Genomic DNA, 24,719 nt, shown 5'->3' with positions numbered 1-24,719 from the left:
CTGGGATGCTGAGGGGACCAGCAGGACTGTTGGCAGCTAAAGGAGGGGGCCGAGTGTAGACAGCCTTGAAAACCGAACAGAATTTGAACTTGAAGCTGTAGCCGCTATGTTTATGTGCAAGGGAGTGGCATGCTGGCAGTGGAGTTTAATTAAGGACAGGTGATTCCCAGCTGTGTGAGTGCAGGACGATAGTGGGGTGACGGTTTGAATGTCCTGTGGTGTTTACACCGGAAGGAGACTCCTGAGCCTCTTATGTTGGTCTGTTTATGGATTCCGGATCTGATCTTAGGGAACAAATAAGGTACAGTGGAGGTGAAACAGATGAGCAGGTGACCAGGATTTGTTGTACCTCTCACCTCCCCCAGGAAACTCACTTCATTTTTACCTTAATTCATTTTTCCTTCAACAATGAGGCCTTTGTTGTTATCCCTACTATGGAGGGAGGGAAAAAAGTCGTGTTCAGGGTCACATTACCTAAAGGCCTCTGGACAGTTACAAAGAAAGTGAGAGAGTAAAACCATAATGGGAAGGAAGTTTTCAGTGCTTTAGAAGCCAGCCAAAAGTAGTCATGCTCGTAGAGAGAGAAGCAAAGGATTCTTGTTGAGAAATGACATGCAGTTTTTGCAAAGAGAAAGGAACTATTCTTGTTGAAATGGGTCATCATCAATATAAGGTAGAAACGTTGAACCCTCAAACTGAAATTACAGAATTTCACCCTCTGCCGAGCACAGCACAAACAAATGTCTAGCTTTATTTCAGGCAGGAGCCCTAGGGGCTGCAAGCCTCCTGCCCAGAGGGAGACCCTGGGCAGGTTTTCTATTGCTTCTGCCAGTTTCCCCACGCAGACTAAAGCCTTGTGAGCCATGGTCCTTAGATGAAGGTTTGGGTTGAAAGTAGGTGACTGCAAGTTACTAAGTCAAGAGAAACTTACATGGAAACGCTGAGAGGCAACTCAATGTACAGATTACATAGAAGCTGATTCCTTGGTCAGCTGTGGACTCCCCTAAAACCTGCACTGTCACGTAGGCCCTGGGCCCCAGCCAGGCCTCGCAGCGCTCACCGGGTAGGGGTGGTATCCGGGCGTCTCCTGTGGTTTCTCACAGTTCTTGCTCCCAGGGCTGGAGACCTGCTAACAAAACCAAATTTCTGCTTGTGACAGGTATTGATGTCCAGTTTCTGATTTCAGAGATCCTTGACCCTGTTGGTTAGATTATATACCCTATGTTTTTACATAAGAAGAGACTCAAATCGTGCTACCGGAGTTCCTAACGAAGATCCTGCACTAGAACAGGAAGGGAAAGATTATGTGCACGTGGGACGGCGGATGGTGTCTCTCTTGCATTTTTGCTGTGTAGTCCAGGAATGTCGTGCCAACTCGTGATACACGTTATTGTCATTTTACCTTGTCTTACAGGTGAGGGAGCTGGAAGTGAAATGATTCCTTGCAGATGTGGCAGTGCTGGGATAGCTCACTCGGTTGTCTGTCGGCTCAGTGGAGTGATAATTCCTGGGCCTGGCTGTCCGTAGAGTTTGTCCTGATCATCTGCTCAGCCGGACTTCTCTCTGCACTTCCAAGGAGAGGGGCAGGGTGGGAACGGAACTCTCGGTCAGTGTGTGGGCCACGGAGTCTTAGATGACTGTTCATATGGAGTTGGGCATCCTGTCCTTCAGTCTGCATAGGGGTGTGTGTGTGTGTGTGTGCGTGCGTGCGCGTACGAAGAGCATTAGTTCTTTCTTAATACTGAGGCCTGCCGAAGAAATGGTGAGAGGCGGCGCATCTTTGGTGCCCTCTGAGCTTAGGCCCCTCCTTCCAGCTCTGCTCTCACTATAGCGCCCTGTGGCCTGGAGCCCTGGGGCCTACTGTCACTCAGCAGGCCGTTGGATAAAGTGTAGAAAAGCAGTTTATACCAGTGTTGTGATAATAGGAATGGCTTACTGCAGGGTTCTTAACTGGGCTCCATGTTGAAAGCATGTATCTATGCATACACACATTCCCTACTCACACCTTTGTACACCCATACATATACACATATATATTCTTAGGTAGGCCACAATTTTATTGGCAGTTTACTCTCTGTTATCATTTAAAATTTTTAGTCACATGATTAGATGGTAGTAGGGCCCAAAGAGTTGTAATCTGTTGGCATGTGCCATTCCTGACCCAGATCGTAAGAGAACACCACACTTTTTTTTTAATTGAATTGACATATAGTTGATTTACAATGTTGTGTAGTTTCAGGTGTACAGTAAAGTGATTCAGTTTATATATATATAAATATATATATTTATAAATATATATATAAATATATATATAAGTATATATATTTATAAATATATATATATTCTTTTTCAGATTCTTTTCCGTTATAAGTTATTGTAAGATATTGAATATAGTTGCCTGTGCTACACAGTAGGTCCTTGTTGTTTATCTATTTTATATATAGTAATGTGTATCTGTCACACTTTCTTTACTCAAGTGTATGGGTCCTCAACTCCTCCCTGGCTCTGATTTGGTGGTAGAGAGGCGGAGGGTGCAGAAGGTGTGTTTATGTTTTTTTGTTTCTTTGCCTGTGTGCACTGTTCTCCATCTAGCTTAGGGCTTCTCAGCGGTGGTTGCACATCGGAATCATATGAAGAGCCTTATAAAATACGCGTGCCTGGGCCCTGTCCCAGTGATTCTGATTGACTAGGTCTGGGTGAGACTGGGGTACTGGCATTGGCAACGTTCCCCAGGTGATCCTAACAGGTGGCCAAGTTGCTCTGTGCGTCTCTCCAACTTTCCACCAATATTTTCCACCTGCCTGAAGTAGAAGCCAGGCCAGGATTTGCCTTTGGATCCAGGCCATCGATGATTCCTAATTTTAGCCTTGACTTTTAGATTTATAGATGTAGAAGATGAGGCCCAGAAAGGGCTGAGTTTCTTTCCAGGGTAGTCCTTTGTGGGTTGGCCAAAAAGAGAATGCTGACAGACACTGTCACAGGCATTGGAACTGTCATTTTAGGCTGATCTTTATATAGTATGTCATTCATACTCAGTTTTTATTCATCCTTAAGATCTAAGTCACAACTACATTATTTATTTTAACATTGTTAAGATAAATATTCTGGTTGTCAAAATCTTTTTTCTCTTTTTCTCTCTAGTCTAAACATGCTTATGATACATGTGAGCACATGCGCAAATATTATTTCATGGGTTGAGGTAGAGAAACTCAGGAAGAAGTTGAGTAAATTTCCATCTTACAGCCTCTTAGAATAATTAGTTGCTTACTACTAGCTTTGGCCTTATGGGAAATGGGTAGATAACAATCCTAGCAAGAAACTGCAAATGACCTGTTTGAAGTGATGGCTGTAAAACATGATTTTTCTTCTAATGGAATTATCTCTGGGGCAAGGATTTTTTTTTAATGTATTTTTATTACATCGCAGGAGAACAACTCATGTTATCATGCTAAGTGACAGCAGCATGACACTGTGTGATTTCATATTTGTATGTACGAATCTTAAGGTATAAAATTAAACAGAAACATACCATAAGACTAACAGCAGTTCTCTATATGATTGTATTATTGGTAATATATAATCATAAAAATGCATTTTCTTTCATTGTGAAAATCAGATACTGAAGTAGGATCAGCTTAAGCTCCTTGGCCTCTGTGCAGGTTTTCTCGACCTTTAGGCAGGGTTAGGCCCTTTGTCCTGAGCTCCCACTGTATCTAGAACAAGGCTTTGTTACAGCCAACGCTACCCTGCATCGTAACTGCCAGCCAACATGTCTGCTTCCTGCTGAATTCTGAGACTCCGGACGGCAGAGTTCTTGTCTTGTTTATCGCTATAGCATGGTGCCTGGCACTTAGAACGTGCCAGGCACATGTTGACTAAATGTTGAAAGAATTTCTGTTGGGACTATAGACCAAAGTAATCAGATTTAATTCTGAGGCTTGCTATTGCCCACTCCTTTTCGGGTTCCACAGTCAGTAACACAAGCATCTCAGATAATATTTTTCCTAAAAGCTTTGTACAACTCGGGTAAATTGCCACTGTGAAATGGGTGCTGCTTGGGTGTCTGGGTGGGAAAATTCCTTTGAGGGACGTGGAGGCATCAGACAACTCTACCTAGTGGCATCCATCATTTGAGCATGCATCTACTTCCCTTACTGGGATTCCTTGCTCACCATGCAACTTCCAAGTTGTAATTTGCCTTCTTGTGGAAATGTCTAAACAGTAAATGTGCTAGCTGGCCTGGAGGGCATAAGAGACTGTTCCCTCTGGCAGTTGTGTTTCTCATGGTAAATTAATGAATTGGCAAAATTTGGATTCTGATGACCCAATGAGGTGCTGCCACCCTGTGAAGTCTCTTGGCATGCTTTGTACCATCTATCTTATCTCCACCAACAGTGGAGAATCAGAGGGGAGGGCTCACTGTCCAGAATGCCAGGGAAAGGATATCCAGGATGGAAGGGAAGCTGTCGAGGTAAACTTTGGACACACCTGGACAGCTGTGGACAAACCTTCAGGTTTCGGTACAAGAAAGTTTTGATATGGATTAATTCTACACATGATGTGGAGAAGACCAGGACAAACTATACAGTGATCCATTATAGTTACACATTAACGGAAAAGGCACTAAGATGTCCTTAGCCATTAACTCTCTAAATTGTTTTTCCTTGTATTTGTAACTAATCTAATTGATATTCATGTTTAGCTACCATATATATATGTCTATATATAGTTTTTAATAGAAAAGTCTTTTTATTTTTTTTGAACTTTTGAATTTTATTTTATTTATTTTTTTATACAGCAGTTTCTTATTACTTATCTGTTTTATACATATATTGACATGTGTACATGTCAATCCCAATCTCCCAGTTCATCCCACCACCAGCCCCACCCCCCGCTGCTTTCCCCGCTTGGTGTCCATACGTTTGTTCTCTACATCTGTGTCTCTATTTCTGCCCTGCAAACCGGTTTATCTGTACCATTTTTCTAGATTCCACATATATGCGTTAATATACGATATTTGTTTTTCTCTTTCTGACTTACTTCACTCTGTATGAGTGTCTCTAGATCCATCCATGTCTCTACAAACGACCCAATTTCGTTTCTTTTTATGACTGAGTAATATTCCATTGTATATATGTACCACATCTTCTTTATCCATTCGTCTGTCAATGGGCATTTAGTTTGCTTCCATGACCTAGCTATTATAAATAGTGCTGCAATGAACACTGGTGTGCATGTGTGTCTTTGAATTATGGTTTTCTCTGGGTATATTCCCAGTAGTGGGATTGCTGGGTCAGATGGTAATTCTATTTTTAGTTTTTTAAGGAACCTCCATACTGTTCTCCATAGTGGCTGAATTACATTCCCAACAACAGTGCAAGAGGGTTCCATTTTCCCCACACCCTCTCCAGCATTTGTTGTTTGTAGATTTTCTGATGATGCCCATTCTAACTGGTGTCTGGTGATACCTCATTGCAGTTTTGATTTGCATTTCTCTAATAAGTAGTGATGTTGAGCAGCTTTTCATGTGCTTCTTAGCCATATGTATATCTTCTTTGGTGAAATGTCTGATCAAGTCTGCCCATTTTTAGATTGGGTTGTTTGTTTTTTTAATATTGAGCTGCATGAGCTGTTTATATATCTTGCAGATTAATCCTTTGTTGGTTAATTCATTTGCAAATATTTTCTCCAATTCTGAGTGTCGCTTTTTGTCTTGTTTGTCGTTTCCTTTGCTTTGCAAAAGCTTTGAAGTTTCATTAGGTCCCATTTGTTTTTATTTCCATTACTCTAGGAGGTGGATCAAAAAAGATTTTGCTCTCATTTACGTCAAAGAGTGTTCTTCCTGTTTTCCTCTAAGAGGTGTATAGTGTCTGGCCTTACATTTAGGTCTCTAATCCATTTTGAGCTTATTTCTGTGTATGGTGTTAGGGAGTGTTCTACTTTCATTCTCTTACATGTAGCTGTCCAGTTTTCCCAGCACCACTTATTGAAGAGACTGCCTTTTCTCCATTGTATATCCTTGCTTCCTTTGTCATAGATTAGTTGACCATAGGTGCGTGGGTTTATCTCTGGGCTTTCTATCTTGTTCCTTTGATCTATATTTCTGTTTTTGTGCCAGTACCATATTGCCTTGATTACTGTAGCTTTGTAGTATAGTCTGAAGTCAGCGAGTCTGATTCCTCCAGCTCCGTTTTCTTCCCTCAAGACTGCTTTGGCTATTCGGGGTCTTTTGTGTCTCCATACAGATTTTAAGATTTTTTGTTCTAGTTATGTAAAAAATGCCACTGGTAATTTGATAGGGATTGCATTGAATCTGTAGATTGCTTTGGGTAGTATAGTCATTTTCACAATATTGATTCTTCCAATCCAAGAACATGGTATATTTCTCCATCTGTTTGTGTTATCTTTGATTTCTTTCATCAGTGTCTTACAGTTTTCTGCATACAGGTCTTTTACCTCCTTAGGTAGGTTTATTCCTAGGTATTTTATTCTTTTTGTTGCAATGCTGAATGGGATTGTTTCCTTAATTTCTCTTTCTGATCTTTCATTGTTAGTGTATAGGAATGCAAGAGATTTCTGTGCATTAATTTTGTACCCTGCAACCTTACCAAATTCATTGATTAGCTCTAGTAGTTTTCTGGTGGCATCTTTAGTATTCTCTATGTATAGTAGCATGTCATCTGCCAACAGTGACAGTTTTCCTTCTTCTTTTCCAATTTGTATTCCTTTCATTTCTTTTTCTTCTCTGATTGCCGTGGCTAGGACTTCCAAAACTACGTTGAATAATAGTGGCGAGAGTGGACATCCTTGTCTTGTTCCTGATCTTAGAAGAAATGCTTCAGTTTTTCACCATTGAGAATGATGTTTGCTGTGGGTTTGTCGTATATGACCTTTATTATGTTGAGGTAGGTTCCCTCTATGCCCACTTTCTGTAGAATTTTTATCATAAATGGGTGTTGAATTTTGTCAAAAGCTGTTTCTGCATCTATTGAGATGATCATATGGTTTTTACTCTTCAATTTGTTAATGTGGTATATCACATTGATTGATTTGCGTATATTAAGGAATCCTTGCGGGCAAGAATTTTAATTAAAAAAAAATAGCCTGACTCTTTCCCCAGAGTAAACTAAGTTACTTTTGCCAGAAAGAGCCTTCAACTTGGTGCCCACGCAGAGAAACGAGTGCAGAGAGGAAAGACAGCCCAGACCCATCCCACTGAGTGTTCCCACGATGTTGTAGATGCCAGATCGGTGTCGCCGTCGTGGTATCTCATGTTCAGTGACTGTAGAATTGAACACAGTGTCACGTTTAATTGAAACAGGAAGCACACTCCTCTTTGAGTGTGAAGCAGATACAGAGGAGCTGAAAGGTCAGTGCCTGGCAGAGGGCCAGAACCCATGACCCAGGCTCACACTGCCACACGAAGCTCCAGAACCCTCAGAGTGGGGCTGAGCGCTCTGTCCTGGGTTGGGACAGGCCCTTGCTAACACGTGGTCTGGCAAAATGACCACCCCTCTCTGCATCTTTCATACATTCCAAGAGACAGCTGCCCTTCCCCTTTTAGTTTTCCTTTTCTGGCCTCCCTGCCTCCCTCCTTTCTGTCCCCTACGTTGACCTTTCCAAACTTGGTGACTTGTCCAGTTCCTCAGGGGACTTGATTTCTGCCAGTGTTTCTGCTGCTGCCCTTGGAAGTAGGTTGTGAGAAAGAGTCCCTGACTTCACTCAGCGTGTCTTGAAAATTGTTATTGTGACCTTACGGGTCATTTTGGTGGGTGGCTAGACTTGTGATAATTCTGAATAGTAACTTTGGAATTTTATGAATCGACAGAGCTGCCACTGCCAGTGGAAATGTGTGTGGGAGAACAGCTAGTGTGACTCACACGGCAAAGAGGGAGAGGAGACCTTCATTGGCACTAATATGCACTTTGCTTTCTGCCCCCCAGGTCCCCCTCCTGCCTGTTACAGCCTCAGTAGTCCCATCCAGATTCTGGAAGACCCCAACTACTTTTTCCCAGACTTTCAGCTCTATTCTGGGAGGCATGAAGCATCTTTGACGGTGGAGGCAAACAGTAGCATCAGGGAAAAAGTTGGTAAGTTCTTTTATTGGCACTTGTGTTGGGAAAGCAGAACAATCTTATGTTTCTCATTTTTCACTCTTTTGCATAATTTTTTCTCTATCCTTGTTTTAAATATCAGCATATTGGATTATTGGTTGTCTCTGTATTGGTAGGTGCCTTATTTTTAATGTTTGGTAAACATTAACAAGGTTTTAATTGACTGTTTTACTATAATATGTGACCCTCTCAACAGAGTTCCTAAGTACGTAGGAACTTCAGAATTATACCATTTATGCCCTCATTTTCTTCTAATTCCTAAATATTCTTCTGTATTCTTTCCCAGAATCTTTCATTCCTTTTTTTCTTCTCTGCTTTCATTTTTACCTCTTTTTGCAAATGATTCAGAAATTCAGAGAAATTCAAAACTATAGTTGTGAAGGAACTGCTTCCTTTGTAAAAACTCTCTGCCTATTTTTGAGGGTTTAGGAGATTGGTTAAACCATGAAAAGGAATCTTCTAAACCACTTTAAAGAAGATCTCAGGGTTCTTGCCAGATGTGCTTATGAAAAGGAACTTCAGTAGTTTTCATGCTTAATGAGACACCATTCCTTTTATTATTCATCCAAAAAAATCTTTTTCCTTTGGATATATATTTTTATTTGAATTTTTATTCATTTTATTTTAAAATGTTGATTTTTATTTGAATTTGCTTGTTTCATTAAGCCCTGAAGGTAAGGACTGTCCACTTCATTCTCCTAACCCCAGCACCTATCAGAATGCCTGAATATAACAGGTTGGCAGTTGTTATTTGTAGAGTGAGTGATGGCTCAACTCAACCCACACTGTTAATCGCTTTCCTAGCGTTGTTCATCACTTATTACAATTATTGGCAATTCATCTTGTGTGGACTTTCAATGATCTGTTTTTTTTGTTTAAAATTTTTTGTTGTTGAACTTCTGGTTTAAATATCAGTTACTGTACACCTTCTCTGAAGGTGAGGAATAAGTTTGAATTTACTCCACATGCCATCCTGTGAGGCAGATATGAAGCCTGACCATTATACAGAGCAGAGAGGTTCAGAGAAGCCAAGTAATTTGCCTGAGGTCACAGAGGTGTGATTTTGGGGTCGATCAGAGTTGAGCTTCAGGAACAAGTCTGTAAAGTTCTTTACTTGGCAATTATTTTTTCTCTTATTTTTTTTTAACCACATTTTAAATTGAAGTATGGTTAGTTTACAGTGCTATGTTAGTTTCAGGTGTACAGCAAAGTGATTCAGTTATTTGTATATCTATCTATCTATCTGTTCTTTTTCAGATTCTTTTCCATAATAGGTTATTATAAGATACTGAATATAGTTCCCTGTGCTATACAGTAGGTCCTTGTTTTTTTATCGCTTTCATGGACAGTAGTGTGTATATGTTAATCCCAAACTTCTAATTTATCCCTGCCCCCCACAATTCTTTTCTGAATGCCTTCTGTATATTGGGGTAGTATTCTAGGCACTGGGTATACGGCATGTGAACGTAACAGATAAAACTCTCTGTTCTCTGGTGCTTGAATTCTAGTAGACAAATACAGATAAATACAGTGTTGATCAAAAGGAGGAGAGGCCAGAGGCAAGAGATATTAGGCTGCTCAGGACATTTAGACAACTGGTTAGGGGACTGGAACCTGGGGAGTAGCTGAGGGCATGGAAGCTGGGGCTGCAGTCTTTGCTGTTACAGAGACACTCAAAATGTCATCTACGGTTGCCTTTTCTCATATTTTATTTTATTTTATTTATTTATTTTTTTTTTTCGGTACACGGGCCTCTCACTGTTGTGGCCTCTCCCATTGCGGAGCACAGGCTCCGGACGCGCAGGCTCAGCAGCCATGGCTCATGGGCCCAGCCGCTCTGCGGCATGTGGGATATTCCCGGACCGGGGCACGAACCCGTGTCCCCTGCATTGGCAGGCTGACTCTCAATCACTGCGCCACCAGGGAAGCCCTTTCTCATATTTTAATACTGAACAGTGTAAGAGGGATGTAATCCTTGACAGAATCCCTTGCCCAAAGAAGACAATAAACCCAATGACATATGTCTAGGTAGATACACATGTATATGTGTATTTCTATATCTTGTAAGCATACCACACCACCTTCATTTTTTCTCATTTCACTTATCACACCACCTTCATTTTTTCTCATTTCACTGTGGACTGAAAAGTGCTTGGCACTTGATTAAATGTAGGGAGCAAAGGAGACAAAAGGATCAAAATTGAATCTGAAATTTCTATCTGGTTGTCTCTGATGAGGATGCCATTCAGAGAAAAAAAAAGGCAACCTTGGGGAAGAAAGACAGTTTGGGGGAAAGTGATGTGTCCTGTGCATATGTAAAAACAAAGAACCATCACTACAGGGAATTGTAAGAGTGAAGGCTGCTATCTCTAAGGCTGCTTATCTCTAAGGGGCTAGTTCAGCTCCCTCTATTGACAGGGGAGGATGTTGAGCTCTAAGAGAGCAAGTGATTTGCTCAAAGTCTTGCCAGTAGTAAGTAGTAGAATTTTTGCTATCCTAACACTATAAATGTCCTCAATACACTACTTCTTAGTACTATTGTGAAATGGGGTGAATTATATATTTCATGGTGCTCAGATATTCTTTTACTGGTTACATGTTTGACCCCCATTACATGCAGGCACTGAGTTGTATGCTAGGGATACCCAGATGAGGAGGCAAGATCTTTGCTCTTAAGGAGTTTAGAGTCTGTGTACATGAGTGATTGCCATCTGTTGTGATGACTGCTCTAAGGGAGGTATAGTAATGGAGCCCGGACATTGGAGAAGGAGGGCTCAAGCCTGCTGGGCTACAGCAGGAAGGGTTCTACTCAGAAGGTAGCTTTGGAGCCATCACTCACAGCATGTCTAGGAATTTCCCAAGAAGGGTGTGGTGAGATGCATCTTTCTAGGCAGAGGGATGGATGGGAGCAAAGTCTTGGAGGCCAGAGAGAGCTAGCATGTCTGGGAACTTCTTAGGGTATTGCTGGAACTTGAACTCCAAGGGGTTGCCAGTGAGGGGGCCAGTGATGGCATGAAATGTTGCTGGTTGGACAGAGCAATGCCTGCTACACCCTATGATGGATTATCAGTTTCATCCTATAATTAATTGTTGAGGAATTTTGTGCAGAGGAGTGGTATGATTAAGTTTTCCGGTTTGAACAATCTTAAGGCAGTGGGGAAGATAAGTTGGAGTCTGAGGGGGTGGGTTTGGAAGTGGAAAAGAGACTAGTGTCAGAGAAATAGATGAGGGGGCTCTTGGAATGGTTTGGGTATGAGGCTCCACGGGCTTGTCATGCGGAATGAACACAGATTTCGTTGTGGAATGAGTCGGATCCTGGATCTGTCTCTTCCTACCTCTGCGACCTTGGTGATTTACCTTCTCTAAACCTCTCTCCTTATCTGTAAGATGGAGGAATTAATACCTGCCTCATGCAATTGTATGTGAACTAAACTAAATAAAGGAGGGAATTTAGTACAATACCTGGCACATCATATGCTCCTTAAAAATGGTTTTTGTGGTTGTACTGTGGTTATTGATAATGAACTTGGAGACTGGCAGGGGAATAAAGGGGAGAGTTGGGAGAGATGTTTCATTTCGGAGGTAGAATTCACAGGCAGGCGCTGACCAGATGTTGGGGGTAAGGGAGAGGAAGGAATTTTGGAAAACTCTCAGGTTTCTGGCTTGGCAAAGAGTAGACGAGGCAGGGATCCAGGGGTTGTTTGGATGGGCTGAGGAAGACACGTTGAGTTTGGAGGACCTGTGGGCCATCGGCTGGTGGTTGTAAATGGGTGGGCCATGGGTCAGTAGGTTCAGACGAGTGGTGGATGAGATGAGAATCTGTCGAAGTGAGGGTGGGTGAGTGCTCAGGGCAGAGCTGTGGGAAAGAATTTAAGGGGCAGGTGGAGAAAAGGGAGCCAGAGATGGAGTGTACGGAGAAGCAGCAGGATCCTGAACCATGAGAGGGGGTGGCCTGGATGCTGAGTGAGGAGAGCATTTCAAGAGGTGGGTGATCAACATGCTAAATGCTTCAGAAAGGTTAGGCTGGAAGGTTCTCCCTGGGAATGATTGCTAATCAGAGCGGTAGGGAGGGCAGTGGACGGCACGTTCGGAAAGTGGAGATGGCCACTTTCCGTATCGATTGCTTTCTGAGGACGATTAGAAGGGGAGGAGAGATGCAGGGTGGCACTTAGAGGTTTATGTAGAGCCATGAAAAGATGGTTTCTTTTTGTTTGGTTCTGAGTTTTGCTTGTTTTTCTTCTTTTTCTTTTTTTTTTTAAGATGGGAAAGACTTAACCTGTTTATATGATGAAGAGAAGGGGTCGGTGGGGAGCTTAAAGGAAAGGGAGGGCTTGAAGGCCCGAGCAAGGTCTAGGAGGAAACAGTAGGCAAGGGAAGGGAGATTAGTAGAGACACTTTGATTTGGAGAGATGCTTCCATGAGAAACTGTAGGGTAAATGGGAGTGACGGTGTACTGGAAATCTTTAAATGCCTCTGTCATTAGAAAGTTGGTTATTCACCATGTATGTCCAGACCTATATCTGCGTGGAACAGCCTGACATCTTTTTCCTATGTTTACCTTCTAGTTGAGGATCCTCTTTGTAACTTCCACCCGCTGAACTTCCCGAGGATCTCAGAGGTGGAAATGAGAGGTTCCGAGGATGCGGCAGCTGGAACAGTGTTACAGCGGCTGATCCAGGAGCAACTGCGCTATGGTACCCCGACCGAGAACATGAACTTGCTGGCCATTCAGCACCAGGCCACAGGGAGTGCAGGACCAGCCCACCCCACAAACAACTTTTCTTCCACGGAAAACCTCACTCAAGAAGACCCACAAATGGTCTACCAGTCGGCACGCCAGGAACCGCAGGGTCAGGAACACCAGGTGGACAACACGGTGATGGAGAAACAGGTGCGGTCCACGCAGCCTCAGCAGAACAACGAGGAACTGCCCACGTATGAGGAGGCCAAAGCGCAGTCCCAGTTCTTCCGGGGGCAGCAGCCGCCGCCGCCGCCGCAGCAGCAGCAGCAGGGGGCTGTGGGTCACGGCTACTACATGGCCGGGGGTGCCAGTCAGAAGGCGCGGACTGAGGGCAGGCCCACGGTGAACCGCGCCAACAGCGGACAGGCGCACAAGGACGAGGCGCTGAAGGAACTCAAGCAGGGCCACGTCCGCTCTCTCAGTGAGAGGATCATGCAGCTGTCATTGGAGAGGAACGGTGCAAAGCAACACCTCCCTGGCCCAGGGACCGGAAAGGGGTTCAAGGCAGGCGGGGGGCCCTCCCCAGCCCAGCCTGCAGCTAAAGTGCTGGACCCCCGAGGTCCTCCACCCGAGTACCCCTTCAAGACCAAGCAAATGATGTCCCCGGTGGGCAAGACCCAGGAGCATGGACTTTTCTACAGTGACCAGCACCCGGGGATGCTCCACGAGATGGTCAAGCCTTACCCTGCTCCCCAGCCTGCGAGGACAGAAGTGGCCGTCCTGAGGTACCAGCCACCCCCAGAGTATGGGGTAACGAGGTGATTATCAAGCCTAGAAGTTTTTTATTTTAATTAAAAAAAATTCTTTTTTATTGAAGTATAGTTGATGTATATTATATGTTATAGGTGTACAGTATAGTGATTCACAATTTTTAAAGGTTATACTTCATTTATAGTTATTATAAAATATTGGCTGTATTCCCCATGTTGTACAATATATCCTTGAAGCTTATTTTATACCTAATACTTTGTACCTCTTAATCCCCTGCCCCTACATTGTCCCTCCCCCCTTCCCTCTCCTCACTGGTAACTACTAGTTTGTTCTTTATACCTGTGAGTCTGCTTCCTTTTTGTTGTATTCACCAGTTTGTTGTATTTTTTAGATTCTACATGTAAGTGATAACAGACAGTATTTGTCTTTCTCTGTCTGACTTACTTCACTTATTATGATAATCTCTAGGTCCATCCATGTTGCTGCAAAATGGCATTATTTCATTCTTTTTTTAAAAATAAATTTATTTATTTATTTACTTATATTTATTTTTTACTGTATTGGGTCTTCGATGCTGCACGTGGGCTTTCTCTAGTTGCGGCGAGCGGGGGCTACTCTTTGTTGCAGTGCATGGGCTTCTCATTGCGGTGGCTTCTCTCTCGTTGTGGAGCACGGGCTCTAGGTGGGCGGGCTTCAGTAGTTGTGGCACGAGGGCTCAGTAGTTGTGGCTCACGGGCTCTAGAGCACAGACTCAGTAGTTGTGGCACACGGGCTTAGCTGCTCCGCGGCATGTGGGACCTTCCCGGACCAGGGCTTGAACCCGTGTCCCCTGCATTGTCAGGTGGATTCCCAACCACTGTGCCATCAGGGCAGCTCCTATTTCATTCTTTTTTTATGGCTGAGTAATATTCCACTGTATATATATGCCACATCTTTATCCATTGATCAGCTGATGGATACTTGTGTTGCTTCCATATCTTGGCAATTGTAAATAATGCTGCTGTGAACATTGGGGTGCATGTACCTTTTCAAATTAGTGTTTTTGTTTTTTTTGGATATATACCCAGGAGTGGAATTGCTGGTTCATATGGTAGTTCTATTTTTAGTTTTTTGAGAAACCTCCATACTGTTTTCCATAGTAAGCCTAGTGGTTTAATTCATGTTTTTAGCACTCACTATTTTCAAGGCGTGTTAGGTTTTTGTCGTCGTTTTTTTTTCTTGTGCATAATATTTAATAAGCAGCATTTTGGCCAAAATATGCAGAGTGAAACAGAAAAGAGGGCAATTGGGTATTTTCTCCAAATGTAACAGAAGGCAGCGGGGGATTTATGAGTTTAAGGGAGGAACCTCCATTGCTGGCCATCCTTGGGAGCTCAGCCCAGTGTCCTGGCAGAGCAGCAATTTTCCTGGCTGGCTTTGTGGAGCGTGTCCAAACTCCTGGAACATATTATTACCATGGGGTTTTATAGAGTCTTTCTTCATTGTAGATTTTAAAGGAAAATGTAGTCTGAATTCTAGAACAGAGGAGTTAAAGGGCCATAGAAATCATATAGCCCCACCCCCGTATTCAACAGATGAGAAACTAAATTCCCACAGTACTCGACTCTGAGGCAGCTGGAGCAAGGCTCAAGTATTCTGACTGTCAAAGCCTTATTCCTCCATTGCCTTAATTCCTCCTACATCTGTTGATGGATTCAACAACACTTACCGAGTGTGTATTCTGTGCAACCCTGTACTTGGTCCAGAGATAACGATATGGTTCCTACCCTCAAGGTCCTTCCAGCATCGTCTTGGGGGAAACCAGCATCTTAACAGATCCTCTTGGTGCAGTGTGCTGTTTTAGGATAGAAATATGCAGAGAGCATTAGGGCACCAGAGAGGGTAGTGTGACTCACAGCTGTAGGGCTTAGGGAGAGCTTCACAGAGGAGGTGACATTTGAGTTGGGTCTTGAAGAATAAATAAGAGTTGTGGGGTAGAGATGAAGTAGCAGTAGGTACTATGCAGGGGAGATACCATTTCTTCAGACAAAAAGCTTTGGAGGTTTTGTCTGGCATGAGCTGCAATAATGCAGAGCACTGGTGGGGTAAGAAGTAGCAGAAGGTGTGTTTGGACAGGGAAGTTGAGACCAGTTGGTGAAGGTCGTTGAGTGTCATACTAAAGAGTTCAGAATTTATCCATAAACAATTAGGAGAACCAGTGTTTTTCAATAGATACTATGTTGATGTTTACTAGGCTGACTTCCATGGCAGAGAAGGATGAATTAGAGGAAGGGGATACTGGAGGCCAGGAGGGCCTCAGGGACCAGGTCAATTATCCAGATAAGACTTGGTGAGGGTGACCTAGGTTTGAGGCCATAGGTATAGGGGAGCCTTATATGCTAAGAGAAATAGAATTGATATCATTTAATGATTGATTAGCTGTGGACATTGAGGAATAATAGGGCAGCTGGAAATAAGGCAATTGGAAAACAAACTCTCAGGAGAGAAACTGGGTCTGGAGATACACATTTGGGAATCGCCAGCATTTAGATGTTTCTGAGCTTGCTCTGCTCAGGGAGAGCATGGAGCAGTGGGAAGAGAAGACAAGTGGCCACTGCCTATCATGGATATGTCTTCATTCTCACCAAAGGCTTTATTCATCTGTTTCTAAATCAAATGAGCTGAGATTTCCCTGTGCCACCCCAATGGCAGTGTGCAGGGCATACTTTGGCTGTACATCTTGCAAAAAGGGAGTGACCGGGCCTTGGCAGAGAGAGTGATCTGGCTGATCGGCCTGCCACTTACTTCCCAGCTGCTGACGCATTTCCCTGCGTTCGGTGGGGGATGGCAGCTGTGTAGCACTATACCAACCTTTAGGCCCCTGACAGGCAGCAGAACTCAGTGGGCACAGTCTGATCCCACTGGGGAATCAAGATGGGGCCTGGGAGGGCTCTTATTCTTACCCTTTTATGGCTCCTTAAGCCAGGGAGAAATTTAAACTTAAAAACTATCAGGTTTGAAGAAGAAAAATAAATCTTCAAATCTCTGGTTTTTAGAACACTGATTTGTCAAAGTTAAGTAATCCATGATGTTTATCCCAGAATCATATCAGAGTTTGGTTTGTGATAGTTCACATTTGTTTAAGTCAGCCTCTAGAGCCTGATAGAAAGTGAAAATATCCCCAGACGAAGTCTCCTTCCTTCTGCTTGGCTTTATTCTTTGTTAAATGGCAATGCATAAAGTGGATCATTTTGCTTTTTGTCATTTGGCAGTAGATGTGCTGTGAGTGGGAGACACAGTAAGGGGAGGAGGGAAGCTCTTCCTGGAGGGCTACCCAGTTATTGGTGGGTGGTGTCATTTGTCTCAAAATTATGACGTCAAAAAGAAGAAATGTATGAAGGATTTGACCTGATTGCCAGGCTTGACAGCTGGGTCCACATGACACATCAAAATGTCCCAGAAGACGTAATAGACAGGCCATTGAGGCTGGGCCACAGAGCTACAAGGCGCCTTTGTGAGCCTGGCCACACCTAGCCAGCATGACTCCAGCAGTGCAGCCTTTGGCCGACAGGGTAAACAAAGTTGCGTCCACACCAGCCCTGTTTCAGACACCTTCAGTGTGGCCTGAGCTCCAAGGGTTGGATCTGAAGTTCAGCAGTGTGTGATGTTCAAGTTATCTTTGACCCACGAGAAGAGGAGGGCTCCTTTTTTTGTGTGTGTGTGTGGCCTCTCACTGCTGTGGTCTCTCCTGTTGCGGAGCACAGGCTCTGGACGCACAGGCTCAGCGGCCATGGCTCACGGGCCCAGCCGCTCCGCGGCACGTGGGATCCTCCCGGACCAGGGCACGAACCCATGTCCCCTGCATCGGCAGGCGGACTCTTAACCACTGCGCCACCAGGGAAGCCCCAGGGCTCCTTTTAATTTCACTGACACATTCCCTTATGCTTAACGGGTTATCAGTTTGTCATTAATAGTGATGGTTTGGGAAGCTGCAGGCTGTTGGGTCAATACGTCATAGACTCTTCTGAGTCAGAGAGACTCAGTAATCTCAGTAATCTCAGACTCTTCTGAGTCTGACTGAGATGACTGGGTCCACATCCAGGCCGCGTGCTGCAAAAACGGCCTCAGTATGTTGTGAATGTTCAGTGTTCTGATCCAACCCATCAAGCTATCGAGACTTCAGTTCTTTTTGCCTAGAGGTGGAAAGGTCCAAAGAGCATAGAGCTTAAGATAAGATGAGGAAGAACTTGGAGTTCTTTTGCCTTCATTACTGAGTCACCATAGCTTACAAATTCTCTCACCTGCTCTGATCTGCTAACGATGGGAGAAGTGGTGGGTTATGGACTCCTTTTGTGGGAAACCCCATGGAAAGACCACCAGTCAATGTGTACTTGACTTGCACACCTTGGCCTTTTTCGTGAGTGTGCTAGTGAGGCTGGGGAGAGGGAGGGACTACGGCGACTTGGCCCTACTGAGGTGGCTGGTGGGGACCTCCAGGGACCATGAGCGGCCATGGATAGAGACTCTGGTTTTGTTCCTGCCCCTTCTTCCGTTTCCTTCAACCTGAAAGTGGAAATGGATATAAATAAGGACAAGGTGAGAATTGGACAGGTTGTTCTATGGAGAATTAGGCTTTAAAAAAAAAGAAAGAAAAGGAAGAATTTGGATATTAACTCTGACACATTTTGTGGAAACGGCACTTCTAAGAGTTGTGACTTGGCTTACGCAGTCTGTACCGTTAATGGACGTGAATGCACGAATGAATACCAGTGGATGATCTGATTTTCATCAAAGCAGTTTGGAGCACATTCGTCAAATGTATGTTTGTTTTCCAAAGAAATCTGTCCATATGTCCAAAAGTGGAAACTAAAGATGCTAAAAAATTATTTAAAGTATCCTACTTTCTTAATACAACCACTGTTAACATTTTTCCTGTACAAATTAATTTTTTCACATGTTGTAATCATAGATGATATTCCAGTTAGTATCTTAGCTCTTTTTAGATAGTATTGTATTACAAGTTTTTTTCTACAATGTTTGTTTTCATAACCATCCTTTCTATTGCTGCATATTTCATAAATTATATCATTTACATCTTTTTCTCTATAAATAGTATAGAGACCATCATCACGCACATCGAATTTTCCATATTTTAGTTTACTTATTTAGGCATCATTATTTAGAAATGAAATTATTGGATAAATTTTAGTTAAATATTTAATGACTTCTGATACCAGATAACTTTATGAAAATATTATAGTGCCTGTTTCACTGCCCTATGACCAACATTAGTCATTATAATTACAAAGACTTTGCTAATGTAATAGGCAAATTTTGTTAATTTTTAATTTTCATTTGCAATTATTAGCTTGGTTAATTTGGGGGGGGGCGCGTGTATTTGACTAGTTAGATTGATTTGATTTTGAAAATTGGCCCTTGGTATTTTTGTGTTCATATGATCTGTATATTTTCATGGCTTCAGAATAAACTAAAACCTGTTTTCTCTAATACTCGCTCTGATTTTCCAGTTTCTGGAGCTCCATCTCCGCCCTTCTCAGGTAACAATGGAACAGAGGCAGTAGTAGCATAGGCCTCTGAGTGCTTGCTGTGTGCCAGGCACGGTGTGGGTCATCCTCCTCCATCTTCAGAACAGTTCTGGGGCTTCCCTGGTGGCTCAGTGGTTGAGAGTCCTCCTGCCGATGCAGGGGACACGGGTTCGTGCCTTGGTCCGGGAGGATCCCACATGCCGCGGAGCGGCTGGGCCCGTGAGCCATGGCCGCCGAGCCTGCGCGTCCGGAGCCTGTGCTCCGCAACAGGAGACTCCACAACGGTGAGAGGCCCGCGTATAGCAAAAAAAAAAAAAAAAAAAAAAAAAAAAAAAAAAAAAAAAAAAAATTCCACCAGCTAAACATGTGTTTTGAATACCAGCATTAAAACTCAGGAGTTTGTACAATTTTTAAGCTGAATTATGGCTGGATGAGCCAAATAAAATGCCCTGTTTATTGTGAGAAGCAACTCTGCAGTGTGGGAATTTCAAAAGGCTAGGGTCAAGTTCAGGTTACTTTCTCAGGAAATCTAACACAGTTCCAGCAGCAATGCATTAAATGAGTGGCTTCTCCAAACAAGAGGATTATCCATACGCATCCTGCATAGCAATAATTTTGATATTAGCTTACCCAAGACCGTAGTCTCAATTTGAACATTTATGAGTCTCGTGTCTGCACCACCAAAGGGACCCAGGTGGGAAGGCTGTGGGTTTGGGAATAGAAGATTTGAGGGGTTTTGAGTCCTGGCTCTCCCACTTTGTAGCAAATTGAATAAGTTCTCAGAGACTCAGTTTCCTTATCTGCAACTTGTTACAGCTGATTTTTCCTAAAACTAACTGATTTTCTTCCTTACATAAATGAAGCATGTTCATTGTAGAAAATCTAGAAATATAGATAACTCCCACTTCCTCCACTCCCTAAAATAAAAAAGAAGGAAAATAGAAATTACCTGCAGTCCCATTATCCAGCCGTAACCATAGTTAAATACTCCGTTCACTGTTGCTTTGAGGGTTAGAAAATTATAAGAAAATACTCTAAGTTGGAAATCTCTAGGTAAATAAGAGGTATTTTTATTGAGTGAGAAGTCTTAAAATTTGAACCTCTTCACAGCCAAGAAGCCCTTTGTTATTTTCATCTCATTTTAAAATTCTTTTATTTTATTTTGTTTACTTTCTCTGATTATTAGAATAACAGTGCTGATTTTTTTGGCTTACCTTTATTTTCTAATTTTTCTCATTTTTTTGCTTATCTTTATTTTTAAATTTTTCTCTATTTTCTAATTTTTCTATAACATATATTACTTAGTGAAATTTTTTTTGAATAGCCATCCATGTTCATTGTAGAAATTGTATAAAGAACAGAAAAATATGAAGAGTGAAAAAAAATCCCTAATTTCATCACCTAGAAATAGTCATTCTGACCTTTTGTCATAGTTCCTTCTAGTCATTTTTCTATATATTATTTTTTACTCAGGTGAAATCCTAATATGTATCATATCTTGAGAATTTTAAAGAATCTTTGCTTAGAGGCTCAGTAAACATTCATTGAACTGAATTGTTAATGTTGATAAATGGAAAACAGTTGTTTTGATTTTACTTCTCTACTAATAAGTTTGCTCTGGGAAATGTATTTAGCTGTTTGCATTTTCTCTTCTGAATTACTTGATCATATCCTTCATCTGTTTATCCATTGATGTTTCTTTTCCTGCTGTGTTTTGGACAATTTTTGTCAGTCACACAAGCCATATTTATTAAATGTTAGCATGATGGCCTAATTGTAGATAAATATATAGTTTAATACATTGAATATAGCTTGCTGATCACCATTGATGCTTGGGGATCTGGGGACAGTAGAGTGGAGACTGCCTGTCTGTTTGCATGAATTGTTTTGTTGCTCACTGATTTCTGGAATGTCTCCAAAATGAGGCCTTTTGGTGTACATGCAATGTGGACTAGAGCAGTGCTGAACAGTAGAACTATAATGTGAGGAGGGGAAGGAGAGGTGGGATAAATTGGGAGATTGGGATTGACACATACACACTACTATCTATAAGATAGATAACCAATAAGGACCTACTGTGTAGCACAGGGAACTCTTCTCAATACTCTGTAATGACCTATACGGGAAAAGAATCTAAAAGAATCAGTGTATAACTGATTCACTTTGCTGTACAGCAGAAACGAACACAACACTGTAAATCAAGTACACACGAATAAAAATTTTTAAAAAATAAAATGGCTAAATTAAAAGAAATAAAGACATCGACATCCTTAAAAAATAAAGAAATATAATCTGGGTCACATATCTAATTAAAATTTTTCTTGCAGCCACATTTTTTAAAAGTTAAAAGAAACAGGTGAAATTAATTTAAAAACATGTTTTAGTTAACCCATTTTAAAAAATTGAAGTATAGCTGATTTACAATGTTGTGTTAGTTTCTGCTGTACAGCAAAGTGATTCAGTTATACATACATATATACATACTTTAAAAATATTTTTTTCTATTATGGTTTATCACAGGATATTGAATATAGTTCCCTGTGCTATACAGTAGGACCTTGTTGTTTACCTATTTTATATATAGTAGTTTGTATCTGCCAATACCAAACTCCTAATTTGTCCCTCCCTGCCTTCCCCTTTGGTAACTGTAAGTTTGTTTTCTATGTCTGTGAGTCTATTTTTGTTTTGTCAATAAGTTCATTTGTATCATTTTTTAAGATTCCAGATATAAGTGATGTCATATGATATTTGTCTTTGTCTGACTTACTTCACTTAGTATGATAATCTCTAGGTCCATCCATATTGCTGCAAATGGCATTATTTCTTTCTTTTTTATGGCTGAGTAATATTCCATTGTGCTTATATACCACATCTTCTTTATCCATTCATCTGTCAATGGACACTTAGGTTGCTTCCATATTTTGGCTATTGTAAATAATGCTGCTATGAACATTGGGGTGCATGTGTCTTTTCCAAATATATGCCCAGGAGTAGAATTGCTGGATCATATGGTAACTCCAGTTGTAGTTTTTTAAGGAACCTCCATACAGTTAGTTAATCCATTTAAAAACATATTTTTAGATACATGTTTTAGTTAACCCATTATATGCAAAATATTATGATTTCAACAGGTAATCAACATAAAAAAACTATTAATGAGATGTTTTACATTTTTTGTACTGTCTTCAGATTTTGATGTGCCTTTTATACTTCCTGCACATCTCAGTTCAGATGAGTCACATTTCAGGTGTTCGGTAACCACATGTGGTTTGTGGCTACTATTTTGGACAGCACAGGTCTAGAAGAAAGTGAGAATCTGTGTTCAAGAGAGAGTGTCCTGATGTGTACAGGCATCACCTTTATACTCTTGTTCTGCATTGCATTGCAAGCAAACAGTTCAGAAATGGAAGATTCTATGGTGCTAGCATTTGCTTTTATTCCTTGTTGAAGCTTTAGTGTTAGGGACTGGGATTCTCAACACATGGTGTTTGAAGAGGAAGTGACACCCAAGGGTGAATTTGTCCCTTGCCTTTCTCCTAACACCCGTTAGCAGTGTGTGATAATAGCAGAGGCTAGCAGTTATTAAGTATCAATAGTTTCCTAATGATAGACACTATGTGCAGTGCTTTATATGCATTATCTCATTTAATTCTCACAACAACTCTTGAGGTAGATACTGTTATTATCACCATTTAAAGGTGATGAAGAAGTTAAAAACTTGCCCATGGTTACTTGGCTAGAAGGAAGCAGAAGCAGGGAAAAGAGACCCCATATTAAGGAACAGTGCTCTCCTGTACCAACATGGGCAAAAGCCCTGGTGTGGTGGGAGTATGCGGGTTCCAACCCCCAGTTTGTAGCCCATTGTTTTGCTTTATAAAGACTGAGATCTCTGGTTTGTGATCCTCTGAGCCTTAGTTTGCATACTTTAAAAACAGAATAATAATATATGGTGTGAGAGCAGGGAATGCCCAAGCTTGTGAGAATGAAATGACAGTGGATGTAAAGTGCTATTCATGGCACATTTAGTACAGGTATAATGTAAACACATACATTTAAACAAGCTTATTTATGAAGGCTTATTGTATGCAGAGAGAAGCAAATGGACTGTTGATTAGCTGTCTCCAATGACCTTGTTTCCCCGGTCCAAATAACATTGTCACTCCAGTTTTGAGCTGCATTTTGTGACCACTCAATACATGAGAACGGCAGTGACTTGGAGCTATGTTATTATATTGGCAATGTCATGATTGGAGATTCTACCTATATGATTGAGAACAAATCTAAATACCAGAGGTCTCTTCCTTAATAAAACAATGTTGAAGGTTGAGTCAGTCTTTGAAAGTGCATCAAGCATATGTGGTCTCCTAACTTGCTTTTGGGTTCAGGGGCCAAATCAATTGACAAAAATGTACTGGGTACCAACTTAGTATAAGTCATGATTTTCTACCCTCAAAAAAACATGCATGCTAATAATTAGAGAGAAAATACACACATGCATAAAAAATTAAATAATATTGTATTTAAAAATTCAAGAGAAGGTAGGTTGTCAGGTGTGTGATTCAGGCAAGGTTGTAAGTTTGGAAGTAAGAAGCGGGTGCAGATTCTGGGGTCAGGCTATGCTTGGCATGGTCCAAGTCACTGACGATGGAAGACCAGCATGCACGACTTCCCAGTATGACCCCCTATTTTGTCTCTTAGATGTGACTCTTTAAATCCTCCTTGATTCTTGTTTCTAATACATCACTGTGGGCTTGGGGCAAAGAGGCTTTTTCAGCCCTGCTCAGACGTATATAAATAACTGGTCAGTTCAGTGGCATGTGGGAAGAGGTCACTTTCTGTGGTGTCCCAAGGCTCATTTGGTTCCTTGAGAAAGGAGCAGGACCTGTTGGTGGTCCTGCCTTGGTTGGTGTGAGGATTAAGCAAGGTGATGAAATGTGCTGCCTGGCAGATGGCATAGACCCTCGATAAATGTGAGTTGAATGCTCTCTGTAGAAGGGACATTAACCTATGAAAGATAATAATGTTGAAGGTAAGTAACAGTCCAAGAGAACAACTCAGGGGCAGGTTTCTAGCCTTCATCCTTCCCCCGAGGTGGCTCAAGCCTATAAAAAGCTGTGATGCTGTTGTTAGGATGTGAGCCATGGATGTGGTGGTGGCTCAGACTGAGCCACAGGAACGCGGGAGCAGAGGACAAAGGGTGGCTGCCTTCCCTCCCTGCTTTCACCTGGTCTGTTCAGAGAAAGAGTGAACTACAAGGACTCTGAAATTGAAAAGCCTGGGCTTTGATCTCCTTTCTGTTTCTATTATCTCTGTTCCATTTTGCAAGTTACTTACCATCCTGTGCCTTGTGTTCTCATCTAAATACAGAGACTTGACAATGATGCCTGTTTTATAAGGCAATCATAAAGGCCAAAATGAGATGATGCATGTAGTGGTGCATACCACAGTGACTGGTTCATAAAAAGTGCCCAGTAAATGTTAGCCATAACAGAAAAAAATTATTGGACTGCTCATGAAAGCCACACTCAGGGCTAGGCTCTGGAATATAGATGATAATAATTACAATAATGGCGATAATAGCTAACATTTGTCCACAGCTTGATTTGTGCCTGGCTTTATACATATTAA

The 24,719-nt window shown here is 41.9% G+C and overlaps 1 protein-coding gene across 2 annotated transcripts in view; it reads left to right on the top strand.

Moving 5' to 3' along the window:
• Positions 1–24,719, top strand: part of AMOTL1 (angiomotin like 1) — a gene marked incomplete at its 5' end in the record, with an annotated part of 103,159 nt that overhangs the window by 26,543 nt on the left and 51,897 nt on the right. The window contains 2 exons of one of the 2 annotated variants that reach the window (XM_079707396.1): positions 7,944–8,090; positions 12,680–13,613. In XM_079707396.1, the coding sequence (XP_079563522.1) occupies positions 7,944–8,090; positions 12,680–13,613 (1,081 nt within the window). The remainder of the gene's footprint in view (positions 1–7,943; positions 8,091–12,679; positions 13,614–24,719) is intronic. The other variant, XM_079707397.1, reaches the window with a different exon arrangement.

Source organism: Hyperoodon ampullatus (assembly GCF_949752795.1).
Source record: "Hyperoodon ampullatus genome assembly, chromosome: 7".
Taxonomy (NCBI): Eukaryota; Metazoa; Chordata; class Mammalia; order Artiodactyla; family Ziphiidae; genus Hyperoodon; species Hyperoodon ampullatus.
This window is presented reverse-complemented; position numbering and strand designations above follow the sequence as displayed.